The sequence below is a fragment of the Bison bison genome, unplaced genomic scaffold, assembly GCF_000754665.1.
Source record: "Bison bison bison isolate TAMUID 2011002044 unplaced genomic scaffold, Bison_UMD1.0 scf7180017864304, whole genome shotgun sequence".
NCBI lineage: Eukaryota > Metazoa > Chordata > Mammalia > Artiodactyla > Bovidae > Bison > Bison bison.
This window is the reverse complement of record NW_011494876.1, coordinates 16,024,285-16,039,401: the sequence shown is the minus strand read 5'-3', so window position 1 is coordinate 16,039,401 and position 15,117 is coordinate 16,024,285. Positions and strand designations below refer to the sequence as shown.

Here is a 15,117-nt window from a genome sequence, read left to right as displayed (position 1 = left end):
CAGGTCCCAGCCATCCTGCCCTTACAATGTTATCCCAGCCCTACCTTTGTCCTGAGATGGGTTGGATAGCCAGAGGAAGTTTGGGGTATCATTGCAACTTGTATTTTCTAGTAAGCACCTACTTGAAAAACACTTGTGCTTAGTTTATTGCCTCTTGTGTATAACATAGAAGTATTTCATTTATTACCTCTTATTAGTAATGTATGTAAATCTTAATTGACTATTTTTGTATGCAACTTGGAAAGACTACGTGCGTAGCGAATGAAGCCTCACACATAGTACAGGGTAGGTAGTCGGTAAACATGCACTGACGTGTTAATTATTGTTGGGCTGTTTTGGGATGATTGTAGTTTAATTGGGTTCTTGGATGCCACAAGGGTACGTGAATGGAGTAATTCACTCCTGCTTGTTTCTGCTGGGTCTGGCCCCCACCTCTCACACTTCCTCCACTACTTCTGCCCACCTGCAAAGTCCAGCTGCCGCGGCCAAACGGACACTTAGGCCTGGTCCTTGTGTTTGGGCGCTCAGTCTACCCTTTTCCAGCCTCGGAGCCTTACCCGAGGCACCTGTATTGATTTCTGGCTGTACCACACAGCTTATGGGATCTTAGTTCCCCAGCTAGAGATGGGACCCAGGCTTTCGACAGTGAGAGCGCAGAGCCCAGACCACTGGACCTCCAGGGAGTTTGCCTGAGGCGCTTTTAAGCAATAATTAAAAGTTGATCTAAGGCTCATATAAGTGTCTTTCCTAAAGTCTAATTGGTGTAACTCTTGAGTGATGTGGAGTTTCAAAAAATATTTATAATTGTAGTAAAATATATATAACAAAGTTTGCCACACTAACCATTAACTTTTTTTAAATTGTGATAAACAGCATAAAACTTAACCATCCTAATTGTTTTCGGTGTGCACTTGAGTACTGAGTAATGTTTAACTGCAGCATATGGAGTTCAGTGGAGTATAGCAGGAGCTGGTTTTTCCGTGAGCTGTATCACATAGGATGTTAAAAATCTACCCAGGTTTGAAATCACAGTCTAGTGGAGAAATGGCCATTTGGCCCTGGCTTCTGAACCTTGTCTTTCTCCCCTTCCTCTGGGATGTGTTTGCACCTGAATGGGTTTGTGCCCAGGTAGAAGACTTGTACTTCCTTCCTGCCTTTGTTGAGAAAACCACACCACCGTCAGCAGAAACCACTGCCCTTCCTGGACCTCCGCTTTTGGTATCTGTGATCACTGAACGTCTGCAAGAGTTCTCTGGGTGAGAAAGGCCTTCACGTAGTGTGTGTTTGATAGACTGTTGAGTAATGCTTGCTTCTCACAGGTGGTCATTTTTTCCTCCCACATTTTCTTTACTTTTACTCTTGCTGTGTAAGTGGCCCCGGACGCTTGGTGCATTCCTGAGCTCCCTGCTGGTGTCTTTGCCAGGCTGCCCCCACACCTCCGGTGATGCTCCCATGGCACAGGCCAGACAGGAACCTGCCTCGGGTCAGGGGAACCTCTCCTGCCTCCTGCGCGCTGTGAACAATTTGAAGGTGACACCTTGCGTCTTCACCACTGACGTGGCTCAGCGCCTTCCTTATCTGACCAAGGTGTGAAAAAGGCCTGTCTTAAACTCAGAGCAGAGGAATCTGCCCATCTTTTTGGTATTTAAAACCCAAATAAACAGTGACTTCACACTGTTGTTTTACATTGTGTTAAGTACATCTTGCTGGCAGTCAGATTGAGCGGTTTTAGACTGGTTAACTTTCCCGGATTTTTAGATTAATAATAGACATGTAGCGTTTACTTTTAACTTCAGAGTGTCTGGGCAAAAGCCTTCTTGCTGGATGGAACCTAAAGTGGTGGTTTCAGTTAAGATGATTCCTTTTCACCATTTAAAATAAGGTCATGGGATGTTATTACTTTCATTCGGTTTTAAAAAGACAAATCCCATTTTCCTTACATGTCTTTTTTTTTTTCCTTACATGTCTTAATTACCGTGGTGAATGGTAGCAACTGGGCGGTGGAGCCAGTATTTTTAGGTAACTAACTAGCTGTGGGAGATGTGGGGGTTCCTGCCAGCGGTGGGGTAGGCTGCCTCTGCCTCATTTTGTGTGCTTAATAATGGGTTGAATCCCGCAACTTTTCCTTCATTCCTAGAAAGTAAAAACTAGTAGGGAGCCATTCTCTCAGAGACGTTAGTTAAGATATTTTAAAGTTTCATTCTCTGTGGGTTTTTCCTGCATGTGAGGAAACATTGAGTTCACTATGAACTGTGTTAGTGCCAGGTATGCATTTGTTCCTCGAGTTTTTTGAGTGGAAAGTTTCTATTGCCTGAGCCTCCTCTGTGTTGGTGGTATTTGGAGGTCTGGGAGATAATCTTAGTGGAACAGAACTGCTTCCTTGCTGGGGCTGGAATTCCAGAGGAGGTCCTCTAGTTCCCAGGGATCCAGGTGTGTCTGGACAGGGTCACAGGATGCTCTGCCTGCCCCCTCCACGTGCTTCGTTTGCCTAGAGATAGAGATTAGTGACAAGAGGGAGGCCAGAAGTATTCATTCCTGGTGAACTCTGCCTCCGGTGTCTGGGGCCCTCGTCTGTCATCGAGTAATTGCTGTTGATTCTCTAGTTGTGTCCCTGCTGCCTGATGTGGTCAACTTGAAATGCACCTGCCTCCAAGGCAGGTTGGACGCATTTTGGTTCACAAAGGACACCACTTTGTAGACAGCTGCTGAAAACTTGGCTTTCTGTTTCTGCCCATCACTGCAGAGTCCCCAGCGTCACAGCTGGAGAAAGGAAGTGTGCCCTTTTCCCACACTGTATGCCGTGGCTGGCCGAGCGGGTGTTCAGAGTGCCAGGGGCTTCCCCCGGGCTCTGGGAAGGCCCTCTTCACAGAGGGGCTTTGCTGGGGTCTGGAGCAGTGCTCAGCTCAGACTCGATGGTGGACATTGCACTAGGGGCTGGCACAGAGGAGGACGTTACCCAGAGCCACTGCCCACGTCTCAGCAGGAGAGCTTCGGCAGCCTCCATCAGCCACACGGTGGTGAGTTGAGCTAAGACGTATTCTTGGGCTACTGTTAGCATTTCCTGGTCCGGAGGGTATCCTGGGAGTGTGCATGTGCAGTGTTGAAATGAGCAGCTGTGTCAGGGAGGCTGGATGACTCTGACCACAGTCTTTCTCTGGCTCCTGGGCACCTTCTCCTCCCACCATGTTCTGACCTTAGGCTGTATGTGACCATGGTTGAGTGTTTACCTCTCTTTAGGCTTTGCTTCCGAAGAATGGGGAGGAGGATCTCTGTAGTGCCTCCACCTCTGGATGACCTACTATATGACTCTGTCTAAAAACCTCCGGGAGTTGGTGATGGACAGGGTGGCCTGGCGTGCTGCGATTCATGGGGTCGCAAAGAGTCGGACACGACTGAGCCACTGAACTGACTGAAAAACCTCCCAGAGGGATGTCCTAATCCTGGTGTTTGGATCCAGCCTGACAAGTTCCGAGCACAGGGAGACTGACCCTTGTTTATAGGAAGCCAGTATCAGAACGATGCAAGGCCAACTCTCAAGAAGACCTTTTCTCCCCAGAACATGGAAAATCAGCACATAGCAGCAGCTGGAGCTGTGCCCTGGTCATTGCCCGCTTGCTAAATGCAGAGCACTTAGTCACGCTCATGAACCAGATACCCCGTGTCGTCATACGTCCGCAGATAGCAGACTGAGCCTGTGTTCCTGCTAGGAAAGGGTGTGTCTCATACTGTTGGCTTGTTTTCACATAAGCTGAGAATGTTTAAATGGAGAATTGGATCGGAAAAGTAAAAGATCGTCTGGATCTAATAAATAGAAAAGTAAGTGCACAGAAGAGTGAAGACATGGGAACAAGATTTAAACAAACAAACAAAAAACACCTCTTGTATCCTCTCCATTCGTGTATTAGGTGTGAGCTTGGCACACATCAGTGATTGCATCCCCGCCCTTGCCTTCCACAGCGTACAGTCTTGTGGGGTGTTGATGAAGCTGCACCATTTACTAAATAATAATTACTATGTATAAGAAAGGAAAAGGCCATTGGAGAAAGCACTATGGGACAGTAAAAGAAACTCTAATGTTACAGTTTAAGATAGTATAAAACAGAAGACCCAGAAAATTTTAAAAATTAAGTGATAAACTGTAAAAGGGGTACAGAAGCACAGACAGTTAAGAAACTGGGAGATAGTTAAAAACAAACTAGCAAACAAAAACTCAGAAAAGAGCTTCAAGAAAAGCTTTTAATTTGGGGCAGTTTATAAGGGTCTCAGGAGAAGACCTCCACCCAGGGTGCAGTGAACACCAGCTGTTGGAGAGTTTGGGTGTTCCTACCTTGCCTTTCCTGGTAGAGAACCTCACTGGGAGTTAAGTTGTTCTTGGCACCAGTGCCTGCAGGACCCCAGCTTCTAAGTCCATGGTTATTTGGTATCCCCCTCAAGAAGTATGGCATTTAATACTGCTGGCAAGTCTGGTGGGCAGACGTGTTTTTCACGTTGCTTTAATTTCCTTTTCCTTGATGACTAGGGAGGTTGAGCATCTTTTTGTATGTTTGTTGCTGTTCAGATTTTCTGTAAAGTACTTGTTATCTCCTCAACCCATTTTTATTGTTTTAGGGTACCTGATACATTTCGATAGGAACGCTTCAGCTACTGTATGCCCTGAAAAAGCTCTCTCCCAGGCTGTGGTTGGTCGTTTTTACTTTCTTTATGGTATCCTTTTATTGTACAGAAATTTAAAATTCTAATTCCGATTTCTTTTTTTCGGGGGCAGGTTAAAACATTAAAAAAAAAATTGTAAATTCATATGCAGTTGTTAAAAATAATACTGAGAGATCCTCTATGTCCTTTACCCATACATATTTCCCCCCATGATAACATCTTAAATAATATTACAATCTTACAAGCAGGATATTGATGTTTATATAGTCAAATACAGAATCTTTTTGTCACCAGAAGGATCCATCACGCTACCCTTTCAGAGCCACATCTGCTTTCTTTATGTCCTAACTCCCTCTTTAACTCCTGGCAACCACTAATCTGCTCTCTAAAAAATTTTGTCACTTCAAGAACATTACATAAATGGGGACTTCCCTGGTGATCCAGTGGTTAAGAATCCACCTTCCGATGCAGGGAACTTGGGTTTGACCCCTGGTCTGGGAAATAAGGTCCCTCGTGCCATGGGGCACCTAAGCCCCTGAAATGCAATTGCTAAGCCCATGCACTCTGGAGCCCGCTTGCTACAACTAGAGAAAACCCTGCACACTGCAGCAAAGATCTGGAGTTCTAGTTCTGTGGGCCTCGCCACTGCTGAGCAGTGATTATAAAGTTCTGACTTTGACCAGTCCTCCTCTGACACCATCCAGCAGGGAAGGGGAGAGGCTGCTGCTTCTTACTTGGGTGGGAATTTATAGAAGTCTAGGTTCCCAAGTAGTTTCCACTGATACCGTGAGGCTGGAGGAAGAGGGTGGTGCATTGTTACTGGCCAGTGGGGATGAAAGTCCCAGCGCCCTCCCCAGTGGAGATATTGGGGGGTCTTATTACAGCCTCCTGAGGGTGGAAGTCTAGGCCCCCCACTTGGCCTTCGCCAGCATGGGTAGGAGTAGGGCCATGGTTTTTTTCTGTGGCGTTTGGCTCGAATAGAGCTTTTATTGTCTAAATGTTTTCTGTCTTGCTAGCCTACCCCTTTCCTGCTCCTTTGGCTAAAGAGAACAGACTTTTGTTAGAATGTTTTTTGCCTCCTCTGTTGGCATTTCTGGGTTGCCAGCTTCTTCAGCTCCCAATTCTGGGATATATGAGTCAAAAAGAAGACCCAGGGAGCCCACTACTTTTATCATTCCTTGAATCCTGGGGTCCCTAGCTGCTCTGCCTTCTTCTCTTGACTTTTTTTAAGAGTCTCATGTTAAAAAAAAGTCTCATGTTTATTTTTTCTATATAGTGTCTAGAATTTTCCCTTGTATTTAGTGGGAAACTAAGGAGAAATACACCTCCTTCATCTTCTTGGAAGTGAAAGTCCATTTTGTCTTTTCAAAGTTTTGTGTTTTTGGATATCTTTTAAAAATGAAATCTTTCCTTATGCTGATATTCTACTATATTCTAAAAATTTCAGAGTTCTTTTTACATCTGTGTATCTAATCCACCTGGGATTTGTTTCATTTTCGATGGAGAAATGACAGAAGAACCTAACTTTTTTTCTATATAGACGGACACCTGTCCTGGCGCCTTTGGACATCTCCTTTGCGAGCTGGTTTTGGCTGTCCCTCTGCTTCCCTGGTGGCTCAGCTGGTAAAGAATCCGCCTGCAATGCAAGAGACCTGGGTTCGATCCCTGAGTTGGGAAGATCCCCTGAAGAAGGGAAAGGCTACCCACTCCAGTATTCTGGCTTGGAGAATTCCTATACATGGACTATACAGTCCATGAGTTTGCAAAGAGTCGGACATGACTGAGCAACTTCCACTTTGACTGGTTCCACAGTCTGCTGTCTGCTCTGCCCCACCTGATACAGTAGCTTTGTGATAAGTCTTGGTTTGGTAGGATAGGACTTCCAACCCTCAGGATTGTTACACTCTTTTGGCTTTTGTCTCATGAATTTTAGTTCAACAAATAAGAACAAGAATAGCAAAATCAACATTGAAAAAATCCTTTTGGCTTTGGCTTGGACTTACACTGACTTTAGAGTATGCTGGCTGTTTCAGTGACCTTGTTTTCTTCAGCGTTTTTATTTACTTTTCATTACCCACGTCAGAAAGTATCACGTGGCCCCGAGACAGCTTGGCTTGGGGCAGGGCTTCTTCCTTTTTCAGAATGGGAAATTGCTTGTGATGGTTGTGGCCATCTGTGGGCACCCAGAAAGCCCCACAGTGCAGGTCATGAGCTGCTTGAAGCTGGTGTGGCGGACAGGGGACATGTGCAGGGTTTTAGGCACTGTTGGGGGTGGGGGGTAAGAGAGTTCAAGTAAATTTTGTTCACTAGCACTGAGTGCAAATATAGGCAGTATTGGGGGTGTAAGAAGTGGGCAGTTGGCCACACTCCTCTGTGCAAATGCTTGGTATTTCAGCTTTTCCAAAAGTATTTGTGGTGTTTGCCACATTGTCTTACCTCGTTGTATACGTGCACACGCTTTCCCCCCGTGGGCCATTTCAAAATGAGTTGCAGAGATTTGTGACACTTCATCTCTGAATACGTCAGAATTGAGGATGGTATTATCAAGCCACACTGCCATATTTCGCCTAAGAAAATTAACAATAAATTTAATCTCCAGCCCACATACAGAATTTGTCAGTTATCCCTTTGGGAGCTGGTCTTGTGTGTGTTTTTTGTTTTTTGTTTTAAAAGTAACTCCAACACAAATGAACCTATCTTTGAACCAGAAATATAATCAGGGACATAGAAGATTGACTGGTGGTTACCAAGCTGGCGGGAGGTGGCAGAGGGTTGGATTAGGAGTTTGGAATTAGCGGATGCAAACTGGTATGTATAGAATGAAACAAGAACAAGGCCCTGCTGTATAGCACAGGGAATGGTGTTCAGTATCGTGGTAAACCATAATGGAAAAGAATATGAAAAAGAATGCACATTTACGTAAAAGTATGAGAGTCACTTTGCTGTGCAACAGTAATTAACACTGTAATTTAACTGTACTTCTATAAAAAATTAATTAAAAACAAAAGTAAGTCCAGGGTCCAGTCAGGATGTACACACTGCATCTGGTTGCAGTCTTCAAGTCTAGAATAGTCCCCTTATATTTAGAGGTGTCAGCATTTGGAAAGACCAGATCAGTTATCTTGTAGAAGGTCCTGTCATACATTCCAGATTTGTCTGTGTCTTCATGGCCCTGTGTTTCCTATAAATTGGAAGTTAGGTATAGAGCAGCACTACCCAACAAAAATATGATGTGATCCACTATGTCATTTAATATTTTCTGGCGGCCATATGGAAAAAAATAAAAATAAGCAGGTGGAGTTAATTTTAATCATGTATTTAATATTTTTATTATATACTATTTATTAATAGTTACTTAACTATATTAGATATTTTTATATCCAAAATATTATTTTAATATGTAATCAATATTTTTAAGGTATTAATGAGATATTGTACATTCCTTTTTTATACTTAGTTTTCAGAATCTGCTGTGTGTTTTATACGTAATGCACCAGCCACGTTTCCAGTGTTCAGGAGCCACGTGTAGCTGGTGGCTCTCACCCTGGGCTGTGCGGGGGGAGACTTAATCCAACTCAGGGTAGATATTTTGGGCAGGAACACTTAGAGGGTATTAACTGCCTGTGCTCAATTTGGAAACCGTGGAAGTTGCTGAAGTCTAAGTCTTCTCTTCTTTTTCAGGCTCTGGGTGCTCTGGGATGGAGCAGGTGTGCAGAGGGTGAGGACCCAGTCCTGGGACCACGTCGCTTGCTTCTTTTCTTGGAGAGACTTATCTGCCTGAACAGACTTGAACCGGGGATGAGGATGTCTGTGGGCTCGTCGCTGCCGCTTCCCCTCTGGGGGAGGACCTTTCTCCTTCTGTTGTCTGTGGCCGTGACTCAGTCCCACTGGCCCAGTGAACCTTCGGAGGCCGTCAGGGACTGGGAGAATCAGCTCGAGGCGTCCATGCACTCAGCACTCTCAGACCTCCACGAGACTGTTCCCACCGTGGTTGGCATTCCTGATGGCACGGCTGTCGTCGGACGCTCATTTCGAGTGACCATTCCAACAGATTTAATTGCTTCCAATGGAGAAGTCATCAAGGTGAGACTGGATAGAAGCTGTAACTGAGGACGAATTCTCATCTTGCAGTTTAGTTTTGATTTTAGTGTTAGTTTTAGGTTATTTTAGTTAAAGTTTAGTTTTTCAATTTTCCGGCAATTCTGAGCTAAGTTCTTTCAGGACCTATTAAGTGTTCCTTCCTTAAGAGAGGGACAGCTGCTGACATTCACTAGAGGGTCCCCATGTTCCTCAGAGTAGCATCCGAAACCTTTATTCTTACTCCCATTTTGAGAGTGTCACTATTAAAAAGCTTTTACATCTGTTCTCTGGAAGATTTTTTTGGTCATCAATTAGGGATTTGATGGAAGGGCTTATGTATAAGGAAGCAGTCTCCTTTCATTAACCTAAGAAATATGGAACTTTTAAATGCTTTGAAAATATTTTAAAAATATAAGGTATAAGTAAATATCGAGAGTTTTGCTGTGCTTGGGTGTTCTATGTTTACTAATATATTCAGTCCCTTAAGACCCAAAATTAGTACATACGTTTTAGCCTCGCCTCATCTCCTTTGTTCTCAAGCAACCCAGAGAACAAAGGAGCCTGAGATCTCGGTAACAGAAGAGATGGCCAATGAAGGATGGGAACTTGGTGCAACCGGAAGCTTCTGTTGAAGAAGGACCATCCCTTTAGGGTTATGGAATTTCCCCTAACTCCTGAGTGAGTTTGCAAGGTGGCAGTGTGGGTGGGTGGGGTATACCCCTCAGGCTATGAGCATCTCCTAGAGCAGAGGTTGGCACACTAACTTTTTAAAAAGTCAGAGAGTAAGTATTTTTTTGGCTTGGCTGGCTGTCCGGTTTCTGTTGCAGTTCCCCATCTTGGCCAGTGCAGTATGAAAGCGGTTGCCGACCCTGTGCACACGAATGCGTGTAGCTCTGTTCCAGTAAAACTGTACTTTTAAAAACTTGACTGAAACTGAAATTTTGCTTTCATATAATTTTCACATGTCAAGTAATGCTGTATCTTTTTTTGATTTTTTTCCCCCTTCAGTCATTTAAAAATGGCAAAAAATATATCTAGCTCATGGGCTGTACAGAAATGGATGGCAGCCCAGATTTGACTCATGGCCATAGTTTTCTGACCCTTACGCTATAGCATACTTTCCTCAGGGACGTAACTTGAATATGAATTAAAAATATCCCAAGATCTATACTTTGTTATGGTAGTTTTTATATAGGTTTTGTATTTAGACTTCTGCGTACATATAGTGTCCTGGAGATTTATTGGTATATTCAAAGGATCAAAAACAGTGGTTTGAAACGGCCAGTTTGTTTTGTACACAATTTCGTGGCCAAGAATTCAGGGCTTTAGAGCTCATCTGGGGATCTCATCTCTGCTGCACTAGTTAGAGTGGCTCACCTGGGCCTGGAGGATCCATTTCAAACATGAGGTTCACTCATGGCTGGCAAGGTGGTGCTGCCTGTTGACAAGGAGCTTAGCTGGGGCTGCCCATCAGAGTCTTTGGTTTCTCCCCATGTAGACCTTTCCATGGTGCTTGGATTTCCTCACAGGTACAATAGCTGGGTTGTACCTGTGTACAGGTATTCCTTGGAAGACTGAGTATTCCAAGATACAGGAAATGAAAGCTGCCCATCTTTTAAGGCCTGGGCTTGGAACTTCCTTTGTACTCTGTTGGTCAAAGCAGAGTGAGGCTCTAATGAGTCTTCACTAGCTTGCCTCTCTCTGACCCACAAACCCAGGGCCTCTAGATTAGAAATGGTCACAAATTCCATACCACTCTTTGCATTGAGAGGTGTGTCTCTGCACCTTTGAATCTGGGCAGACTCACTCCTCCCCTGACCCTCCTTGTGTTCTCTTCCTTTTTGGTCCCCTCTCTTTATGTCACAGCTTGCTCTTAGGGTGGCCTCATGTTCTCAGAGGTCATCATACTTCTGAAGATCCTAGCTCACTTCCGTGGAGCTCCTTCTGGCTTTTAGAGTCTTTGCAAAAGGTTTCCATGTTATCTTCATAATAGCCCAGTAAGCCAGATTCTAGTCTCACTATTAGATGAAGAATGGCAATTTTGGTAGTACATTTCTTACCCAGCATCACATTTCATCTTCGGAGTATCCAAACCCTGTAGTGATTGATTACCTTTGTTCTGTTGACCACTGGAATGTTGTACATGGATTAGTCTGGACCAGAGTTGCCTTGAGTTGATACAGCAAGCTGGCTATTTGCTATAGCTGGCATAGAGATGTTTAACAGGCTTACTCACCAGGGGAGCAGAGATTTTATTAGGAAAACAGGATTTTATCTGAGCGTATTTATCTGTGGAAGCAGACCATTTAGTAGCTGATTAACCTGTAGAAAAACAGATGAAAGTGTGTGACTCTTTGTCCCAAACAGTCTTAACATCAGGGTTGTGTGGGGTGGGAATCAGATCAGAAGGCCTGACTTCAGGGACTTCCTTGGTGGTCCAGTGGTTAAGACTTCCTTCACCTTCCAATGCAGGGGGTGTGGATTGGATCCCTGGTTGGGGAGCTAAGTTCCCACATGCCTTGTGGCCAGAAAACCAAAACAGAAAACAGAAGCAATATTGTAACAAATTCAATGAAGACTTTAAAAGTGGTCTACATGAAAAAAAAAAAAATCTTAAAGCTTGACTTCACTCCTGGAGCTTTGGTTTCCCTATGTGTAAAACAGGATTGAAAAGCCTTTACAGTAAAGGAGTTTTTTTCACACCGTTAAAATAACAATGTATAAATGTATAGGAAAGGGAGGAAAAAAAAAAACTCTGGTGGTTCCTACCACCAGTGTACTTGTACATCATTTTCTGCATTCGTCAACAAGTATCCATGTCACATAGGCACACAGACATTTTAGACAGACCTGAAATCATATTTTTTAACCTTTTTTCATTCACTGTACTTTTGAGTTTTTCTCCTTTGTTATTTAAGTATTCTTTGGGAGTGTAACCTTTAATGGCTGCCCAGTATTCTTGGGTATGTGAGGAACATTTCAGATCTTGGTCCCAAGGAGCCTTGTTGGGGTGACCTCCAAGTCATATCCATCAACATTGCTATCAGCCACAGTAGCACTCGCTCACCTCTTCCCAGGTGCCCTGCCTCTGTTCTTAACCCCTCAGTCTGTTCTCCATACCAAGGCAAGAGACATCTTTGTAAAGTTCGAGTCTGCTCAGAACAGACCTCCCAAGCCCCCTGCACTTAGGATTAAGCCCTGTTTGATCTGGCTTCTGGCTCCTCTCTCCCCTTGCCCTTTGCATGCCATGTCTCAGCAGAGCAGCCCCTTTCTGCCCCACAGATACGCCAAGCTCAGGACCCACCCCAGGCCTCTGGCTCATTTTCTCTTCTGTCAGCATGGGTACAGCCGCCTCTTTCAGGCTCAGTTTTAGCATTGGAGCCCTTTTCCTCCACCCTGACGCAGGCAGATTTCTCAGGTCCTGTGGGGAGAGGTCCCACAGAAGCCAGCTTTGCCTTCGCTGGGCAGATCTGAAGCTGTTCCAAGTAGGCCATAGTATAAGTGACCTTCCTGACTTCCCTCAGGATTGGCGCCGGCTCCCTAAGGGCACCTGTCCTCTGAGTTGAGTGAGTGTAGGGATGGCTGAGGGCTTTCCAGGTGGCGCTAGTGGTAAAGAACCTGCCTGCCAAATGCAGGAGACGTGAGACGTGGGTTCAGACCCTGGGTCGGGAAGATCCGTTGGAGGAGGGCATGGCAACCCACTCCAGTATTCTGGCCTGGAGAATTCCATGGACAGAGGACCCTGGCAGGCTACAGTCCTTGGGGTCGCAAAGAGTCGGACACGACTGAAGTGACTGAGCATGCACACAAGCAGGAACAGCTGAGGAAGGTGATTATATGACAAGACCTTCCAACCTCTCCTCTCTGGAGTGGTCAGAAGTCTTTGCATCTCACAGAACGATTGGGCTGCCCCTCTGGGGCCCCCCTCGGATGTTTCATTTTGGTAGTGCCCTCGAGGATGGCTTTTCATCCCTGCTTCCCTTCAGTCTCCTTGTCTGGAGACAATGTGGAATTTCTCCCAGCCCAAGATGTCGGCAGACTGGGAGCAGCCCTTCCTGGGACTGTGCTCTCAGCCGTTGGCATCGGCCCCCAATTGTTCCCCGCAGAACAATGGCCACTCTTTTTGGCCAGGAAGGGGAGCTCATGAAAGGAGCATTTCTTTGGATGCTTGAGAGCTTTGCGGCCACCCCGCCTGCGTGAGATGAACTGCAGTTTCTTCCTGCCTCAAGTGGGTGTTCCCTGGCTCTGAATGGCTCCCTTGTGAACGGGGCACACCGGGAAATGCGGGTTGGCGAAGGCAGGCATCCTTGGGGGTGGGTCGTCAGAATGGCATTTGCCCAGACACATCAGCTCAAATACTTACTGGATATATAGGCTTCTATGTTTTAGGGGGGAAAAAAAATTACTGATGATGACTGAAAGAACATGACAGAGTGAAAATGGTTGATCTCAGGGCTTGGGATTGATGGACTGATTCTGAGAATTTACTAGTGGCTATAATTATGCTCAGCTGTCCCTTAGTTTGGGGGGAAAATGATGAATTTTTTTTTTTTTTAGATGAGAACAGTTAACATCAGGTAAAATGCTTCATAATTCAGACCAGAGGGGCACCGATTAGGCTGGACAAGTTGTGTTCAACATACAATCCCGTGGCCTTGGCCTTTGTGGTATTGGACGTGTTCTGGTGTGAGCTTTGAATGTCACGCAGCAGGACCGATGATCGTGTTTCAGCAAAGCAAAGTGTGTCCACCCTGGTTCCTTCCCCTATGTGGGGGCAAAGCCTTGGCCCTTTGACCTCCAGCCAGAGGCTCTTCCTGTTGGCATGTGCCATCTCCCCACAGCCTAGCCATGTGACTGCCCACGTGCATCATTTGCAGAAGTTGAGCTTGGCCGCAGAGCAGATTTGTCTCATTGTCATAGTCCACGGCCAGACACAGGCTCATCCTGAACGTGAGTCAGTGCCATGGGGTGGGGTGGGGGGTGGCTCAGAAACTGGAAGCTGAGTCCATCACCCCAAACAGCACAGGAACCCACCGCACAGTTGCTTCACGTGCCAGGGGTATTGCCTGTGGTTCCCAGCCATAGACAGGTGGTCTGTAGCTTTTCTGAGGGGAGAGGGTCTGCAGGGTCCAGGAGCCAGTGACCAGGTCTGAGGGAAGGCGGGGGCTTAACCAGGGCAGGCTGCTCAGGGGCCCAAGCAGTGTGGTATCACAGGGCAGCAGTTTGTGCCTCTGTGAAATGGGCCTCTGAGAACACCCTCTGCTGGCACATCGGTTAGGTATTCAGGGAAGGGCCCAGGCCGATCCCCTGGGACTGTCCTGGCTCAAGGTGTTGGTTGGAAGGTGCCAGAGGACCCTCCAAAATGTTTGTAGTGTCAGGGACTTCTCACCAAATGAGGAGAAGTTTCTTGATTATACTTAATTCCTAAGATCCCTCTTTGCTGGCTGTCATTAGCCCCTCCAAGTGACATGAATATGAAAGTGCTCATCCATCTTTCTGGAGTCTTTGCTTGCTGTTTATAAGTCTCGTGACACCTGCATGGATAAGATACCACTTGGTGGGTTCTGAATGATAAAACTTAGGTTTCTCAGTTTAGGAGCCAGTGATCATAAGAGTTAATTAGGCCCTAGTGAGAGTCCAACTCCTCAGTTTTGTCTTTCAGTTCTGCCTAGCTCCACGGCCCGGACTGTGGGCAGATACCTGCTCTTTGATGAAGCGTGAAGTAATAGAAGCTCCTCTGCCCGTTTCTTATTGTTCTAGGTGTGGAAGGATACTGATTTGGGTTGAGAGACTCTACGTATGTTGCATGGTCTTACCTGCAACACAGGTCTTTTTTCATACTGCGTGCTTGACAGGCTACTGTGCAAGAGAAGGTACCAGATAAGCAATTGGAGAGAATGTCTGAGAACTGAACAGGAAGTCAGTTACTAGTCATTTGCTAGAGTATAGACTGAGGCGTGACCAAAACCTCTCTGTTTGGTAGTTCCCCAGTCCTTGGTTGTGCTGATTAATTGCGGGCATCACAGGGCAGGTAGTCTTTAGAACTCCTTGTGGGTCTGCTCAGGTTTTTTGATTTTGATTCAGTGATTTGATTCCAATGTTTTTGGATGTACTTTATTGGTCAAGACCTCTAAAACTGGGTGTATAGCTGTTCAAGATCTTGTTTTCCTCCGTGCCGGGCTTAACTTCCATCTCAGAAGTGTGGTCTCTCTGAGGGTTGCTGAAACCGACGAGGTTTCTGGCTCTTTCTGGGTGACCTGTGATCTGGAGCCTGTGATGTCAAGTCAGGCTTCCTCCTGCCGTTTCTGCCTCCTGTTCCCATTGCCTGAGGTCTCCTTACTCTCAGGCTGTGCCGGTATTTAATGGGGGGGGGGGGGGGGTTCC

General features: G+C 45.7%; 1 protein-coding gene across 1 annotated transcript in view; it reads left to right on the top strand.

Annotated features, from left to right (window-relative positions):
- Positions 1 to 1,280: 1,280 nt before the first annotated feature.
- DAG1 (dystroglycan 1 (dystrophin-associated glycoprotein 1)) overlaps positions 1,281 to 15,117 on the top strand; it is a 20,714-nt gene continuing 6,877 nt past the window's right edge. The window contains exons 1-2 of the mRNA XM_010851856.1: positions 1,281 to 3,017; positions 8,335 to 8,736. Coding sequence (XP_010850158.1) covers positions 2,796 to 3,017; positions 8,335 to 8,736 — 624 coding nt within the window. The 5' untranslated portion in view covers positions 1,281 to 2,795. The remainder of the gene's footprint in view (positions 3,018 to 8,334; positions 8,737 to 15,117) is intronic.